The sequence below is a fragment of the Acartia tonsa genome, chromosome 1 (genome assembly GCF_053477335.1).
Source record: "Acartia tonsa isolate MP-2025a chromosome 1, ASM5347733v1, whole genome shotgun sequence".
Taxonomy (NCBI): Eukaryota; Metazoa; Arthropoda; class Copepoda; order Calanoida; family Acartiidae; genus Acartia; species Acartia tonsa.
In genome coordinates, this window is record NC_137260.1 from 29,942,313 (window position 1) to 29,961,400 (window position 19,088).

Genomic DNA, 19,088 nt, shown 5'->3' on the forward strand with positions numbered 1-19,088 from the left:
AATAATATTATTCTACGTAAACATTTTCTTTTTTGTAACATTTCCTCTACATACAAAAATTACACATTAGGATTTTTACCTGTCCAGTAGGCTCCTAAAGGTCACCTGGAGCCTGACTGGAACACATTTTGAAGCCTTACATAATTAATTTTACTATATTATTATATTTTGACCCTTTTCTAAATACAAACCTTTCCTCTAAATTCCAAAATTACCTTGCTTGATATTTACCTGGCCAACAACTGTCACTAAGATACATTCAAGAACCTGGCGGCCAATTTAAATTATTTCTAAAAATATGTCAATAATATAAAAAAAATGCATAATCTGTTTTTAAGTTGACCTGTAACTCTTCAAATAAAAATTTTGACTTTTTACCTGTTCAGATTGGACCTGGAGGCTAATTTTAAACCTTTCTTTTATTTGATTTTTTACCTGTCCAGAGTGGACCTGAAGGCCAGCAAAACCTCAACCTGGAGGCCGATTTTAATTTTTTTCTTCAAATATATCAATGACATTAAAAAATATGCATATTCTGTTTAATAAGTTGACCTCTAACTCTTCAAATAATTTATTTTTATTTTTTACCTTTCCAGAGTGGACCTGGAGGCCTGCAGCACCTCAACCTGGAGGCCGATTTGAATTTTTTCTTCAAATATGTCAATAATATCAAAAAGATGCATATTCTGTTTTATAAGTTGACCTGTAACTCTTCAAATAAAATTTTTGACTTTTTACCTGTTCAGAGTGGACCTGGAGGCCTGCAGGAACTGAACCTGGAGGCCAATTTTAAACCTTTCTTCAAATATGTTAATAACATCCAAATGTTTTATAAGTTGACCTCCAACTCTTCAAATAAAATTTGATTTTTTACCTGTCCCGAGTGGACCTGAAGGCCAGCAAAACCTCAACCTGGAGGCCGATTTAATTTTTTCTTCAAATATGTCAATAATATCACAAAAGATGCATATACTGTTATATACACGGTGATTTAGAAAAAAACTGCGTTTTCCGTTTTTCTGACACAACCATGTCAATAACATCCATAAAGATGAATGCATATATTGTTTAATAATTTGATCTCGAACTCTTCAAACAAAAATTTTACCTGTCCAGAAACCACCTTCTATCCTTCAGCACCTGAACCTGAAGACCTATCCAAAAAATGATTGAATAAACGTGAAGTACTGTGGTAAGACGGCAGCATACGGACAAGCATTCCACAGAGTTGCTACGCAGCGGCTTATCAAATCAAGCCTTCAGCACTAATCCTATTATCACCATTTCACCCCTGCCCCTCCGGGGCCGTGCCGAGACCTCACAAGCAGCGGTCAGATTGGACCGTCTAATAGTGGGAGGGACGCGGCCACTTTACAACCCCGCGCCCCAGTCAACTATCCTACCGGGAGATGCTTGCCTTCCCCCTGACTGCAGCTTACCCCCCAAATGTCTACCGCAGCAGGGCTCCGCCCTCATCTCCCCACACCCCCTTCAACCTAACCTATTGTTATCATCTATTTTTGTATATATAGTAATAATCCTATTGTAAATGTATTCAGTTTTAAATTTATCTTTGTAGTAGTAACTACTGCTAGTTCTTTATTGGTAGAATCTTTAAGGCTAGGGGCTTGTTTGGATTCGAACTCGTGACGGTAAGCTGAAACGCTTCAACTTACCACATCTTGGTGTCAGCGTGTTTCAATCGAGCCCTGCTAAAACTAGCCAATTCTACCTCTGATTGGACCCTTTTGCAAGTAAGGAGACAGTCAGCCGCCAACTAAGAAGCCAACTGACCCGAGAGACCGGCCTTTTTAGGTCGATTTTCAATCATATTTGAACGCATTACGTAGGCATCTGGCCTACGGCAGGCAGATTTAGCCTGCTAAAAGTGCCAGTCAACGGCGTTTTCCGTACCGTGTGGGAGCTGCGCTAGGTGCGCAACCACGATGATCGGATAATTTAGCTCAGACGGCTACAGAACTGAGTCTAATTTGGCATGTGTAGCTGGGACAAGCCCCAGGACACCCAGGCCAAACATACGAGACGGACAGCTGCATAGCTGGTCTCCCTGAGAAGGCGATGTGTGGCTGCGAAGCTCCAGCACACAAGTAAGGCCTACCACTGCGACGGATAGCAGAATTTGAGCCCAAGGCGCGGCAGGACGGGACATTCCCTGCCGTCACCTCTCCGGATTCGAACCCATGGCGCTGCAGGACGAGACATTCCCTGCCGCCACTTCCCTGGATTCAAACCCACGGCGCTGCAGGACGCGACATTCCCTGCCGCCACCTCTCTGGATTCGAACCCACGGCGCTGCAGGACGGGTCATTCCCTGCCGCCACCTCTCTGGATTCGAACCCGCGGCGCTGCAGGACAGGACATTCCCTGCCGCCACCACTCCAGACACAAACCACCGGCGCTTGCAGGATGGACATTCCCTGCTGCCACCGCTTCCAGAATCACCCTTAGAGCTCCTAGAGATAACTACACATAAGTGTTTATAAATGTCAACCAAGTGATAAAATACAAAATTGTTGACCTAGTGATTTAAAAAAGCTCAAGTGGTTCGAAGCTCAAGTAGACCACCACCAGAGGTTTGCACCCACTATGGTAGGCGAGAGCACCATAGCTGCGGCCCGGCCGCCGCCGAAGTTCCGCCCGACACCGGCAGAACGGGAGGCCCCCTTGTCCAATGGCCAGGACCTCCACTTCCCCTGCCACATCAGGGTGAGGTTCCCCACTCACGACCCTGCCCAGCACGTACAGGTTGATGCCATGGTTGATTCTGGCAACCGTGTACCAGGGTCCACTGTTATTTCTGAGTCCCTCATGCACGCAATAGGCGTGCAGAGGATGTTGATTCTGGACAACACCCAGATCCTGACCGCTAATGAGGAAGGGCAGCCCCTCCAGGTAATTGGGAAGTTATATGAATTATATATGGCAGTCTCACATACTCTTATACTCCATCTGTACCACGTGACCGTGGTACGGAATCTCTCGCATCCACTGAACTTAGGGGGGTACTTCTTGCGTGAATCCGGAACTAGGCTCTGTTTCAACATGCAACCCCCCTGTCTGTGGGTGCGTGGGGAGTTCATCCCCCTCCGAGGCGTCCCTGTGGACCGGGAGACCGCAAAGAGAGAGTTGAGTTACGAGGGGCCCCTGCCAGGCCCTCTGCCGGAGCAGCCGCACGTAGTCGAGCAAGGGACACACTGGGTGGATACTGCGCTGAACGCCCACAAGGGGACCAACCTGCTAGCCATGGGAGTGCCCCCAGTGCCCCGGGTGCCTCTGGAGAACCTGCCAACAACGTTCCCCGAGATTTCCAGCCCTCCAGAGCCCATCTTCTCCGCCGATACCTTTATCAACGGCCAGCTGTGTCCACCTGACCCCCTCTACCTGGGGCCCCCAGCGGCCCAACCCGCTAAGCCGTGGTTAGCTAAGTCCGAGACCAGGCCCGTCAAGTCGTGGTCTGATGCACTCGGAGCCGTGCCCGACCCCCATGATTCAGCCTCTCCCGGCGCCATGCCTGTCAAGTCGTGGCCGGACGCCCCCGGAGCCAAGGCTGGCCCTGACAATCTGGCCTCTCCCAGCACCGAGCCCGTCAAGTCATGGCCGGACGCCCCCGGAGCCAAGACTGGCCCCGACGCTTCAGCCACTCCCGGCGCCGAGCCCGTCAAGTCGAGGCCGGTCGCCCCCGGAGCCAAAGCTGGCCCCGCGCCAGCCACCACTTACAAGCTGAATGCTGTCACTCCAGCCAATGGCCAACCACCCCAACTCCGCACGGCCAAACGGGTGGCCTTGCCTGGGCGCAGCATCATGGCTGTCCCTGTTGAACTGGTGGGACACCGCACCAAGGATGCCATCCAGCTGTCTGCTCCTGAACAAAGGTTTGGGGAGTATCTTGTCATCCCAGAAGGCCTGTATGCGCACAGGCCTGGCTCTGCCAACGTGTTCCGAGTACTGGTGGTAAATGAAGGGGAGATGCCTCTCCTGCTGAACGCCGGCCTCCCCGTGGCAGGGGAGCTGGTGAAGCCCGACGTCCTTGAGGTCTCCTACGAGCCTCCCCCTCACCTCCACTCCTTCCAAGAGCCTGCTGAACCCCCAGATATGCAGCAGCTGTGGGCAGACCTTGAGATGGAGGAGAACGAGTTCCTGCGCAAGGACCCCCTGCTCAAGAAGGAGGTCTGGACTATGGGAGAAGTATTCTCCAACTCTACCCCGGGCTGCACTGACATCGTAGAGCTGCAACTTCGCCTCAAGCCAGGGACCCAGCCGATCCGCCAGAAATTTCGTGATTTGAACCCCCGGCAGGAGGCTGAGTTGGAAAGCCAGCTGGATACCTGGTTGAAGGAAGGAGTCATAGAGCCATCGGACTCGGCCTGGAGCAGCCCCCTGGTGCCCATCAAGAAGAAGGAAGGGAGCACCCGTTGGGCTGTCGACTACCGGGCCCTCAACAAGTGTCTTGAGCTAGACAGCTACCCCCTGCCCAAGATCCAGCAGCTGGTAGAACGAGCCAGGGACGCCGCGTCTACAGTGCCTTAGACATGGTGGCTGCGTACTACACCATCCGAGTGTCTGAGGATAGCCGGCCCTGCACAGCCTTCACCACCCCTAGGGGCTTGTACCAGTGGAAAAGGATGCCCTTTGGCCTAGCCACCGCACCTTCTGTCTACTCCAGGTTCATCGCCGGGGTTCTAAACCCATTAGGCACAGCCAACCTCCAGTCATACCTGGATGATGTCTTGTCTTTCCACAATGACACCTGGGCCCACCTGGCTAGGCTCCGAGAAGTCTTGGAAGCCCACCGTAGGGGAGGAATCCGCCTCAAGCCCTCCAAGACCAAGCTGTTCCGCGCCAAGGTAGACTATCTGGGCCACACCCTCAGCCGCGAGGGCATAGCCATGCAAGAGGATTACATCAACCGCATCCTTGACTGGCCAGCCCCCAGCACCCCCAAGGACCTGCTGGCGCTCCTGGGGTTCTTTGGGTACTACCGGCTGTTCATCCCGGAGTACGCCGACCTCACCTACGAGATGAATCGGCAGAAAACGGCCAGGACACTGACATGGACAGCTGAGATGGAAGCCCAGCTGGTACAGCTCAAGGACAAGTTCCACCAAGCCCCGATCTGAGCGCCACCCAGGTTTGACCTGCCAGCCGTGTTCCAGCTCACCACGGACTACAGCAGCCGGGCAATCTCTGCCATTCTCAGCCAGTGCCAGGACGGCAAGGAGAGGCTCATTGCCGCCGTGGGGCGCAAGACGACTGACCCCGAGACCCGCTACCCGTCCTGAAAGGGAGAGATGGCCGCCATCATGTATGGGATCCGGAAATTCCACGGGATCCTGTCCTACCGCAGCTTCCAGATCAACACTGATTCCTCGGCCTTGCTACAAATGAAGTCACTGAATGCATCCACAGGGATGGTAGCCCGCTGGCAGGAGGAACTAGCGGCCCTAGACTTCACCGTCTGCCATCGTCCCAGCACCCAGAACACCAACGCTAACGCCCTCAGCCGCAGGGAGGATAACAACATGCCGGCCCCGTCCGCCGAAGAATTAGCAGAGCAGGCCGAGTATCTCCACCACCTTTGCCAGCTAGGGGAGCCCGCACCTGGCAGACCCTCCACAGTACGGCTGGATCCAGCACGAGTCTTGGAAGCCCAGACCCAGGATCCCCTCCTGCTCCGTGTCCTCCAGTGGGTGGCTGACGGAAAGCCCCCAACTAAGGCTGAGCTCCGGGGCAAGGACCGAGACGAGCAGCAGTGCGCCAGCCGCTTCACAGCACTTGGACTTGACGAGCATGGCTGCCTTACCACCACCGACAAGACCCTGACAGGGGAGAGAACACGGTACCTGCTGCCTTCGGCCCTCCGGCAGGACGCGTTCTTCCTGGCCCACGGAGCCCCCATGGCTGGACACCATGGAATGGACGCCAATATAGCTCGCGTCGCAATGCACTTCTGGTGGCCCAACATGTCCCGCGACATCCGCCTGATGGTCCAGACCTGCCCTGAGTGCGTACAGAAGGTCACCAAGGAGCGGTTGAAAGTAGGGATACACGTGCCCTCCCAGAAGGGGTATCCACAGCAAGTCTTGTTCATTGACCTGGTGGGGCCCCTACCAGAGACACCAGCCGGGAACCGCTACATCCTCACCTGTCAAGATGGGTTCAGCCGGTTTGTCAGCCTCTACGCCATCCCCAACAAGCGCACCCTCATGGTGGCCGAGGCCTTACTGCACCGCCACCTAGCCACGTTCGGATGTCCCTTGAAGATCCACTTTGACAATGGGATGGAGTTCACTGGCCAGGTATTCAAGGAACTGGCCTCCAAGCTTGAGATTGGCCTGACACATCCGCTGCCCTACAACCCGCAGTCCAACCGAGTCAAGATGTTCCATCGGACGCTCAACACAGGCATGCGGATGTTCCTGGACCGAGACGACAACAACTGGGAGCCGCACTTGCCCGCTATTGCCTTCGCCTACAACACCAAGACCTGCAAGTCCACAAGCGTGACCCACTTCCTGGCCTACTTTGGGAGAGAGGCCAAGCTCCCTGTGGACTTGGTGCTCCGGCTGCCGGACACTGAGTATGCGTCAGTCCCAGCAAATGTCCAGGCCCTCCTGCAGAGATACCACGCCGTGTTTGACGCAATCCAGCAGCGAGAAGAAGGGACCATCCGAAGGAGCGCGGCAGCCTACGAGGGAACGGCCAAGTACGAAGTTGGAGACCTGGTCTGGTATCTGGCCCCCCGCTTGGTGCCAGGGAAAGCAGCCAAGATTACCAAGAGGTGGACCGGGCCCTGGAAGATAGTGAGCCGGGCGACGGACGTCCACTACGTCATCAGCCCCGCCTCTCTGACAGCCAAGATCTCAGAAATCACCGCGCATGTTGGCCGACTGCGCAAATACACGGGAGATGTCACCGCCCAGCAGATTCCAACGGACATTCAGGACGACTTGGACGGCGACGAAGACGCCACTGAGCTGCCAGCCGGAGCCGCGGCGGTGCCATCCAGTGGACCAGTGCAGCTCCCCGTGTATCAGCCGGCTGCCGCCTCAACAGAAGCCCCACAGCCTAGCCGCCAGGATCGTGACCTGGTGGAAGAGAACCTGCAGAACCAACCCAGCGAGCCACCGCTGGCGCCGCCGGCCCCAGAACCACCCACTGATGCAGTTTGGAATCCAGACGCGGACATGGAGCCCCTACCTGCCAGCAGCGAGCCCCCAGGAAGAGAAGTTGGCACCGAGATGGAAGTAGCGGCCCCCAAGGGTGAAGCAGAAGCGATGTGCCCCCTTCAGATGACCGCCGTCCCCATCCGGGTGGGAGCCAAGAGGCCGAGTAACCTGGACAAGAGGGGCGCCCCTATGGAGTTCTACGCGCCTACTACCATCGTTGTCCCTCCCCTGGGAGCCTCTAGAGTGAGCCTGGGTCTCCGTGTCCAGCTGCCCGCCGAGACAGAAATAGTCCTGCAGACAAGGCCTAACTTCCAACGCCGGGGCCTGGCCGTCGCCAACCCCCAGCTGGGAACCAACCGGGAGCTGACCATGCTGATATCCAACCACAGCCAGACCGAGCAACGAGTGTCCCAAGGGGCCTGTGTAGCCCGAGCTGTCCTACACCGCGCGGTGCCCCAGGGAGAAGCTGCCGTCCCCCACGGTTCAAGGCCTGATGTCCCGGTGGTCCCGCAGCCCTTGAAGGGGAGGATGTGGTAAGACGGCAGCATATGGACAAGCATTCCACAGAGTTGCTACGCAGCGGCTTATCAAATCAAGCCTTCAGCACTAATCCTATTATCACCATTTCACCCCTGCCCCTCCGGGGCCGTGCCAAGACCTCACAAGCAGCGGTCAGATTGGACCGTCTAATAGTGGGAGGGACGCGGCCACTTTACAACCCCACGCCCCAGTCAACTATCCTACCGGGAGATGCTTGCCTTTCCCCTGACTGCAGCTTACCCCACAAATGTCTACCCCAGCAGGGCTCCGCCCTCATCTCCCCACACCCCCTTCAACCTAACCTATTGTTATCATCTATTTTTGTATATATAGTAATAATCCTATTGTAAATATATTCAGTTTTAAATATATCTTTGTAGTAGTAACTACTGCTAGTTCTTTATTGGTAGAATCTTTAAGGCTAGGGGCTCGTTTGGATTCGAACTCGCGACGGTAAGCTGAAACGCTTCAACTTACCACAGTACTACCCAAAAGTAAACTTTTATTCCAAATAACCTATAGTCTCACATCAATACCTAGCATAATAATCACGGATTACGCGAAAGTGACAAAACTACCCCCCCCCCCCCGCCTTAGATGATTAAAAAAATAGGCATTCAAAGTCAAAGTCAATGAATCCTAAAAATATTGGGACATATTTTAAATATTAAAATCTAAAAAATCAACTTTATTAGGTAGAAAATAATAAGTTTGTCTTAAATTATTCAAAATCTAGAAATTCATAAGTGTCAACTTTAATAGAAAATAATAGGTTTGTCTTAAATTATTCAAAATCGTCTAATTAAACAAAGAAAAAGCAGAATTGAAATTAGCGGGATATACCATTTTTCGACAGCAGAGTTGGTTACACAGCAGTTACTTCACAGTTCTATTTTATACCATATTTTAGAGCAACTACCATGCCAAAGGGGGACGTAACTGAAGCTTTTTTGATGCTGGGGGGGGGGTTTTCTCCGGAACCACTTGATGAACCGTGCAAATTTTTTGGACTCAAGCTTTTAGGGGTATGAACATCTTATGGTTTAAAAGTCAACCCCCTACCCCCACCCCCTAGCCCCATGGGGCTCAAAACCCCCCTAAAAATTAACCTAACCTTAAATTTCTCAGGAACCATTTGACCAATAGGGATGATTTCTTAAAACTTAAGCTTTTATGATTATAAACTAACTTCTAGTGTAGAAGTCACTCCCCTGCCGCCAACTCCTAGCCCTCCGGGGCTCAAAAAACCCTAAAAATGAACCTAACCTTAATTTTCTCAGAAACCATTCGACCAATAGAGATGATTTCTTAAACTTAAGCCTTTATGGTTATAAACTAGCTTTTGGTATAAAAGTCACCCCCCTGCCGCTAAACCCTAGCCCTCCGGGGATCAAAAAAAGACATAAAAATGAACCTAACCTTTATTTTCTCAGAAACCATTTGACCAATAGAAATAATTTTTTTAAATTAAGCTTATATGGTTCTAAACTAACTACTAGTTTAAATGTCAACCCCCTGCCACCAACTTCTAGCCCTCCGGGGCTTCAAAAAACCCTAAAAATGAACCTAACCTTAATTTCCTCACAAACCATTCGACCAATAGAGATGATTTCTTAAACTTAAGCTTTTGTGGTTATAAACTAAATTTTGGTTTATAAGTCATCCCTCTGCCGCCAACCCCTGGCCCTCCGGGGCTTCAAAAACCCTAAAAATGAACCTAACCTTAATTTTCTCAGAAAACACTCGACCAATAGAGATGATTTCTTAAACTTAAGCCTTTATGGTTATAAACTAGCTTTTGGTATATAAGTCACCCCCCTGCCGCTAACCACTAGCCCTCCGGGGATCAAAAAAACTCATAAAAATTAACCTAACCTTTATTTTCTCAGGAACCATTTGACCAATAGAGATGATTTCTTACACTTAAGTCTTTATGGTTATAAACTAGCTTTTGGTATAGAAGTCACCCCCCTGCCACTAACCCCTAGCCCTGCGGGGATCAAAAAAACCCATAAAAATCAAATTAAACTAACCTTTATTTTCTCAGAAACCATTTGACCAATAGAGATGATTTCTTAAACTTAAGCTTTTATGCTTATAAACTAACTTATAGTTTAAAAGTCACCCCCCTGCCGCTAACCCCTGGCCCTCCAGGACTCCAAAAAAACCTTAAAATGAACCTAACCTTAATTTTCTCAAAAACCATTTGATCAATAGAGATGATTGCTTAAACTTAAGCTATAATGCTAATAAACTAACTTCTAGTTTAGAAGTCAACCCCCTGCCTCCAACCCCTAGCCCTCCGGGGCTCAAAAACCCTAAAAATGAACCTAACCTTAATTTTCTCAGAAACCATTTGATCAAAAGATTCTTAAACTTAAGCTTTTATGCTTATAAATTAACTTTTAGTTTAGAATTAAGGTTAGGTTCATTTTTAGAGTTTTTTTGAGCCCTGGAGGGCTAAGGGGTTTGCGGCAGGGGGGTGACTTCTAGACTATAGTTAGATTATAAGCATAAAAATATAAGTTTAAGAAATCATCCCTATTGGTCAAATGGTTTCTGAGAAAATTAAGGTTAGGTACATTTTTAGGGTTTTTTTGATCCCCGGAGGGCTAAGGGTTGGCGGCAGGGGGGGTGACTTCTAAATCAAATTTGGTTTATAACCATAAAAGCTTTAGTTTAAGAAATCGTCTCTATTGGTTGAATGGTTTCTGAGAAAATTAAGGTTAGGTGCATTTTTAGGTTTTTTTGAGCCCCAGAGGGCTAGGGGTTGACTTATAATCAAGGTGTTAGTTTATAACCATAAAAGCTTAAGTTTAAGAAATCATCCCTATTGGTCAAATGGTTTCTGAGAAAATTAAGGTTAGGTGCATTTTTAGGTTTTTTTGAGCCCCAGAGGGCTAGGGGTTGACTTATAATCAAGGTGTTAGTTTATAACCATAAGCTCCGGAGGACTAGGGGTTGGCGGCAGGGGGGTGACTTATAATCTAGAAGTTAGTTTATAACCATGAAAGCTTAAGTTTAAGAAATCATCCCTATTGGTCAAATTGTTTCTGAGAAAATTAAGGTTAGGTGCATTTTTAGGTTTTTTTGAGCCCCAGAGGGCTAGGGGTTGACTTATAATCAAGGTGTTAGTTTATAACCATAAAAGCTTAAGTTTAAGAAATCATCCCTATTGGTCAAATGGTTTCTGGGAAAATTAAAGTTAGGTTAATTTTTGGGGTTTTTGAAGCCCCGGAGGGCTAGTGTTATAGTTAGTTTATAAGTTTGGTCGAATGGTTTGTGAGAAAATTAAAGTTAGGTTTATTTTTAGAGTTTTTTGGAGCCCCGGAGGGCTAGAAGTTGGCGGCAGGGGGGTGACTTATAATCTAGGAGTTAGTTTATAATCATAAAAGCTTAAGTTTAATAAATCATCCCTATTGGTCAAATGGTTTCAGAGAAAATTAAGGTTAGGTTCATTTTTAGGATTTTTTTGAGCCCCGGAGGGCTAGGGGTTGGCGGCAGGGGGTGACTTATAATCTAGAAGTTAGTTTATAACCATAAAAGCTTAAGTTTAAGAAATCATCCCAATTGGTAAAAATGATTTCTGAGAAAATTAAAGTTAGGTTCATTTTTAGGGTTTTTTTGGAGCCCCGGAGGGCTAGAGATTGGAGGCAGGGGGGTGACTTACAAACCAAAATTTAGTTTATAACCATAAAAGCTTAAGTTTAAGAAATCATCCCTATTGGTCAAATGGTTTCGGAGAAAATTAAGGTTAGGTTCATTTTTAGGATTTTTTGGAGCCCAAGAGGGCTAGGGGTTGGCGGCAGGGGGGTGACTTATAATCTAGAAGTTAGTTTATAACCATAAAAGCTTAAGTTAAAGAAATCATCCCTATTGGTCAAATTATTTCTGAGAAAATTAAAGTTAGGTTCATTTTTAGGGTTTTTTTTGGAGCCCCGGAGGGCTAGAGATTGGAGGCAGGGGGGTGACTTATAAACCAAAATTTAGTTTATAACCATAAAAGCTTAAGTTTAAAAAATCATCTCTATTGGTCGAATAGTTTGTGAGGAAATTAATTTTAGGTTCATTTTTAGGGTTTTTTGGAGCCCCGGAGGGCTAGGGGTTGATGGCAGGGGGGTGACTTCTAAACTAGGAGTTAGTTTATAAGCATAAAAGCTTAAGTTTAAAAAATCATCTCTATTGGTCGAATGGTTTCTGAGAAATTTAAGGTTAGGTTCATTTTTAGGGGTTTTTTGAGCCCCGGAGGGCTAGGGGTTAGCGGCAGGAGGGTGACTGCTAAACTAGAAGTTAGTTTATAACCATAAAAGCTTAAGTTTAAGAAATCATCCCTATTGGTCAAATGGTTTCTGTGAAAATTAAGGTTAGGTTTATTTTTAGGGGGGTTTTGAGCCCCGGGGGGCTAGGGGATGGGGGTAGGGGGTTGACTTTGAAACCATAAGATGTTCATACCCCTAAAAGCTTAAGTCCAAAAAATTTGCACGGTTCATCAAGTAGTTACGGAGAAAACCCCCCCCCCCCCGCATCAAAAAAGCTTCAGTTACGTCCCCCTTTTAAAGATTTTACCTCCCTCCAGCTCCCCCCCCCCCACAAAAAAAATAAAAAATCACTCTTGCTTAGTCTCAATTATACATTTTGTGACTTATAGTTTACTTAACAAAAAAAAATTGTGACCTGTAGGATTGCCAACTTTTCACCAACTGCAGATTCGTTCATGGGTAAACAATCACTCATCTTACCAATATCACAGTTAACAACTTAAGATCTAAAACTGTATGATTTTCTAATATTGTATTAAATGTTTTCTTCTGATTTCATATTAGTCCATTTTTATCTGAAAGATGGTATATTAAAGATAGGTATTTATAATGTATTAAACAAATCTATAAAGTAATTATCAACGTTTCCAATAATACATACTTAATATTATAATAATAATAATAAAAAAATTGTTTATCACAATTTTTGAAAAGTATTAAGCCCATTTTAATGACTTTTAAGCCAGAAATGCAATAAAAGTTAAAGTTCACATTAATTTAGAAGTTAAAAGCATAAACACGACTACGAAAAACTAATGGTAGTGAGGCTACTCTAAAACTCCGAATCTCCGTCCGCCTGTCAGAAGTATTCTGTCAGCTACTGTTGAGTGCTGATATTTTAGTGAATATTCCTCACATCTATGCGCATCTATATTATACATTTTTCGACTGTCATTATCATCATGTAAAAAACAGGTTTCTATGTTTGCCATGTCTACGCCGCGGAACCACCTTCTACAGCAGCAGCAGAAGAAGCCAAGAGCAAACACTTACAATCTCCCACCTACCTTACCAACATCGTCAACCACCATCATGCTTCCATTTGGTTTTTTAACACCACAGACAAAGAATAAGACAACACCAACCTGTCTTAATCGGCTTCTTCTGATAAGAGCTGGCATTGAACAAAATCCAGGCCCTAAAATCTGGCACTGCATTATTTGTTCAAAAGTTCTTTCACCAACATCTGTTCAATGTACCAACTGACTGCAATGGCTCCACGTTAAATGTTCAAACTTAAAATCATCCAAAGAACGGAAAAAACTTAAAACCTGGACTGGACCATGCTGCAATCAATCAACACCAACACTTTCAAAAACATCACCCCCTCCCCCCCCCCCACACCGAAACCTTTCATCAACCATGGCTACAACCTGAATACCCTGCAATATAACATCAACGGCATCACCAGTAAAATTGATGAACTTCTCCATGAAATGGAGAAAGATAACATCCCCATTGCGGCTATTCAAGAAACAAAATTGACAAAAAATTCCAAGCATCGCAAAACTCCAAATTACACCATTGTGAGGAAAGATAGAGGCACAAATAAAGGCGGAGGTTTAGCATTTTTAGTTCATTAAGATGTGAAATTCTATGTCGAACAAACACCACCACAACTTGAACAGGATCCATTCTTAAAAGTACTTACCATCAGTATACCTGGAGTAAACCAAGGACGCCCTCTATATTCGTAACATCTACATTCTCCCTCACAGCAGCTGCCCTCAACCTGCCAGCCAACCTCCATATGAACCTCCCTTTAACCACTTTCATTTACAAACTTTCATTAATTTTTCAAAAGCTAACTGGCCTAATTTTGAAAAATACGTTGAAGACAAAATTAAAAAGTCAAGAAGGATTAAAAGTGTCCATAAAGCTGAAATTTTCTTTCGTCACACCCTCCAAAAAGTTGCCAAAAAGTTCATCCCAGCTGGCAGAATCCCGAAAGTCTTAAATGCCCTCCCCACCGAAGCTGCTAACCTAATGAATGAAAGAGACAACATCAAGAAAGATAATCCAGCTGATCCTAAAATCCCTGATCTTAACTACAACATCACCAAAAAGATTAAAGAACATCGCCGCAAGAAATGGATTGAACATATTACCAGCTGCCAAGCAGGTTCTCAGAAGCTCTGGAAAACCATCAAGAGTCTGAATAATAACCCTGCCCAACCTGACAATCAAGGTATTAGTTTTGACGACAAAATCACTACAGATGCTAAGTCAATAGCCAACAACTTCAACAAGCAATACACCCCACACTGACAAAAAACCAGCAAAGATTCTGCGAAGCACACTTCATAAATTGAAGTATAAATCAAATGATCCACCTGTAGTTTTTACTCCCGCGCAGACACTGGCAGCCATCAAAAAGTCCAAGAACTCAAAAGCCTTGGGCCCTGATGGTTTGTCGCCGATTATGCTAAAGCATATTGGTCCAAATGCCATCGAGTTCTTGACAAACATCTTCAACAAGTGCTAGGAATTATCGATCATTCTGAACATCTGGAAGACTGGTAAAATTATCCCTCCACTTAAGCCAGGTAAATCTGCTGACAAATGAACCAGTTACCGCCCTGTATCCCTCCTGTCTCCGGCCATCAAGATTCTGGAAGCCCTTTTACTTCCAGCTGTGACAGAGGCCATCCAGCTAGCAGACCACCAGCATGGCTTTTGTAAGGGAAGATCGACAGGTACAGCCGTCCAACGTATTCTTGACCATATCAACAATTCATTAAACAGGAAGAAACCAGTCCACAGAACAGTCAGTGTAGCAATTGACCTGTCATGTGCTTTTGATACTGTGGACCACACCATCCTTCTACAAGACATAAACAGCTTGATCTTAATGAACATATCAAGAGATTCCTGTGCGCATACTTGCGTGGAAGACAGACCTATGTAGTATTTAGAAACTCCACCTCTAAATACAGAAAGGTTAAACAAGGAGTCCCCCGAGGGGGTGTACTGTCCCCGAAACTTTTAAACCTCTACATGTCCTCCATGCCTTCTCCCCCAGGTAACATCAGACTGGAAACGTATGCTGACAATTCAAATATCTTAAATTCGGGACCTAAGATAGAACCTGTTGTTGAAGAAATCAATGAATATCTAGAAACACTTAACATTTGGTTTAAGATCAGAAACCTAAAAATTTTGCCATCTTATCATCTGCTACCCTCTTCACTACCTCTTCTAATGAATGTAAAACAGAGTTAGCTGTTAAAATTGATGGTGAAACTGTTCCTACTGTCCAGAAGCTCAAGATTCTTGGCATAACATTTGACAACCTTCTTTCAAACAACATGCTACAGACCTCAAAACAGAAGTCCATTCTAAAACCAACATCTTAAAAGCTCTCGCTGGATCAGACTGAAGCAAAGAAAAAGAAGTAGTTGTCAATACATATAAAGCTATTGGACAGTCTCAATTAAATTACTGCTGACACATATGGACACCTTCATTGAGTGAAAGAAACGTCCTGGAAAGGTCTCCAGACAGCGCAAAACGGCGCTCTCAGAGCGGCCACAGGATGCCACAAAATGTCTGACATTGATCATCTACACAGTACACACTGAGACCAAAATCATGAAGGTAAAACCACACTGTGAAATGCTCAGTAAACAGTTTCTGCTCGCTACTCAGAAGCCCCAACGGGCCAACATCCCAACAAAACTGACCTGTCAAAGCCACCCCCCCCCCCTCAACAGATAAAACAGACCCTGTCCTCCAGATTTGGAGCTGTTATCAGGCAAATGTCCAGACCTGATCTCCCTGAGGACGAGTACAAACAGAAATTAAAACATATTCACACTCAATCTGTCTCTCAAGCTATAAAGGACATGTTACCAAATAAAGTTTTGAATGCTGTACCTCCCCCTATAAATGCTGCCGAGAAACAGCTCCCTAGACAAACCAGAGCAACTACCTGCATAGTTTCCAGTCCCGCCTTAACCCAACAATACAGGACACCTGCCCCCCTCTGTTTGAACGCCGGACACACAACGCAACACCTCTTTGAATGTCCTAACAACAGGACAGATCTTACTGTACAAGACCTGAGGACCAGACCAATGGAAGCAGCCAGATTTCTGAACCTGGCAACCCTAGACCATGACGATAATGGATGTGTAGAGAAGTGGGCTAAATGAATGAATGAATGTAAAAAACATTTGCTTTTTGCACATGGAACATTATTTTAACGGCTTCTATCAAAGATAGAGGCATGTAGATTAGGGCGGGTTCATATCGGAATTAGACAAAGAGGGGATATGCAACACATAAAATTAACCTTAAAAACATTTCTGACCAAAAAAGAATTTTTAAAAATTGAGTTTTAGAACGCGACTACTAAAAAATATATCTCATTACTTACTAATATGCAAAGACAACATCAAAATTTTTTTTGAATCAGAACTATGGCTACATGGTGCTCCATGGAAAGGCCTTGAGGAACTGAATCAGGAACTTTTGTCCGTTTCAAAATATCTCGTTCCTAGCCTTAGAAAACACTGAAAAACCAAAAATTTTTAAGGTTTACTGAGAATTGTCTAATTTGTAGAGGTTTTTTAGATTTTCTCAGGCTAGGAACGAGATTTTTTGAAACAGTCAAAAGTTCCTGATTCTACTCCTCAATGTCTTTCCTGTGAAAACCATGAAGCCATAGTTCTGATTAAAAAAAATTGACTCCCATTTACAAATAGCTATACAATTGAATGTCTGGTCATCAGCGGTTTTAAGACTTAGGATAAATTTTAAATCATCCAGAGGTGTATTATACTCATACAAATCATTTGCAGATCCCCGCTTTGGCCTCAGAAAAAAAAATGTCCAAAATCGACCCACCCTAATGTAGATGTAGATTAATTAGACATTCTAACTATGTCTGTCAAGAATGGTAAGAAGGTCTTCGATTTATGTAGAGAAAAGAATTTTCTGAGCTCCTGTTTTAAATAGGTTCATAAACTTTACCAGGACCTTTTAGAAGCTAACCTGAAAAGGAGAACTATATCGGTTAAGTGGTTTGCGAGATCCTTCATTACAGACATACAGAGATCCTGTTAAAAAGGATTATGCTTTTCATATGTTACTTTAGGGTAATTTGGGCAATACAATTAATAAGATATTAACAGGTGGAATTATGCCTTTAATAGCCATAATAAAATGTAAATAATATCACACGGAATTCATGCTCATATAAGCGATAATTTTTAAATAAACTAGTTTCATGAAAACTGATGCCTTTTTTAAATGAAACTATTCATTTGCAAGACAAACCTTTGAACTTTTACAAATCATTAAAAGCTATAAAATAAACTATTCTTCTACATAGCTCTAATATAGGTAAAGTTAAGATTATTTTGAGATCTCTTATATGCCCCCACCCTCAAAACTTTTAAAATGATAATTGGGGGGTTTATTACACTCTTAAACATACACACCACATACTGTTTATAGTAAAACTAAAGATTTCTCTCTTTTATATGTGCTGGGAGGGAAGGCATTTTGACATGCACAGAGCGTAATATACAAACTGTAAGTATCAGAATTTTTAAAGATTAGAGTAACAAAGCACTTTCCTCTACATCTCATTTCCCCTCCTCTCTTTCATCCCCCATCTTTATTTTCTCTAGTTGCTCCTCTCAATTCTTTAAATCTCATGCATTCATTTTTTTAATTGATGGAAGAGGCATAAAAAAGTGTAACTGCACTAGTAAGAATAAATTAACAGTTAAAATCCGTAAATAAGGGTTTTTTTTTTAATGCAACCATCTCGTAATCAATGTATAAATGACACTTAGAATTCGAATTTTGATCTGAAATTTTGCATGAGTAATCCTTGGTAGGTCTATTTTCCCTAAATCGAACAAAAAGTTGGAAAAGTAGCGGCTAACTGCTGGCAGATCATCAGTTTAGCCATTTGTTGGGTATTTTCAAGCGAAATCCATCACGAAACTTCTCTCCACATAATGCTCTTTTCCGATCCAAAACGTTTTCAAACGGCTCTAGCCGGTAGTTGCTGGTACTAGAAATCTAAAAAACGGCTGAGCCGTTAGCCGTTACTTTTTCAACTTTTTTTTCGATTTAGGGAAAATAGACCTACCAAGGATTACTCATGCAAAATTTCAGATCAAAATTCGAATTTTAAATGCCATTTATACATTGATTACGAGATGGTTGCATTAAACCCCCCCCCCCCCTTTCTTACCTTCTTAAATAGGTTAAAGTATTAATAAAAATTCTCAAACGATTAATTAAGTTAATTAAAAAACATACACATTAGCAAAAAAAACAAGAACAAAGATTATTTGGAAACTAAAAGTAAACCATGGCAAAATTAAATCATTGGGCAATTGTTGCAACACACTTTAATAATAAGAACGGGCTATGTGAGAGTTTAAAAAAGAATATTTGGCAGAAATTCTTCTGTAGATACATTGGTACTTTATTTGCCATGTTAACTTAAGTTTTAAGAATCGTTGTCCCTGTTTAATAACAAAAGCAGCACAATCAACGGGGCAAAGAACCCAAGCTTGATCCACTGGCACCAATCGTCATGCTACTCTGTGCCAGACTTGAAGAGGATAGGCTTCCAATTCCTGATGATCCTAGGCTTGGATGGGCTGTTGACCCTCCAGTGCTAAAATGACCTGGCAGTTAACAAATTACTAAACTACATGCACACCATTGTTTAGTCAATTATAACAATCAAACTGGTGTAAAATTCTTTTCTGGATTTAACAAAGAGCATACTTTCTTATTTTTGAAGAAATTCGATTTGTGTGGGGGCAAGAAAAATATTTACGAGTATTCCATAAAGATTGTGACGGTGGTAGTGTTGAGAAGGGGGTATTGGATGTTCCACTTTCGTAACCAAAGAACTAAAAATAGAAACGGAACGACTCTTAGTACCTAATTAGAACAACTGCCAAGCCAAATATCACTTTTTACTGTGTTTTTGGCTTGTTTATAAATAGTGGTACATTTGCACCCGCCCCTTCCCATTTTAGATAAAAATACATAATTTAATCTACCTATC

At 44.7% G+C, this 19,088-nt stretch overlaps 1 protein-coding gene across 19 annotated transcripts in view; it reads right to left on the reverse strand.

Moving 5' to 3' along the window:
- The window catches only part of LOC145328888 (uncharacterized), a 53,299-nt gene extending 34,576 nt beyond the window's left edge, over positions 1–18,723 (reverse strand). For 8 of the 19 annotated variants that reach the window (XR_013882738.1, XR_013882737.1, XR_013882732.1 and 5 more), the window contains exon 1: positions 12,402–17,821. Coding sequence is in view for 11 of the 19 variants with exons in the window: in XM_080172932.1 (XP_080029058.1) it covers positions 12,402–12,461 (60 nt within the window). In the remaining 8 variants the exon portion in view is untranslated. Of the gene's footprint in view, positions 1–12,401; positions 18,224–18,257 lie in introns of those variants that run through there. The other 11 variants (XM_080172932.1, XM_080172924.1, XM_080172915.1 and 8 more) reach the window with 11 other exon arrangements.
- Positions 18,724–19,088: the final 365 nt, after the last annotated feature.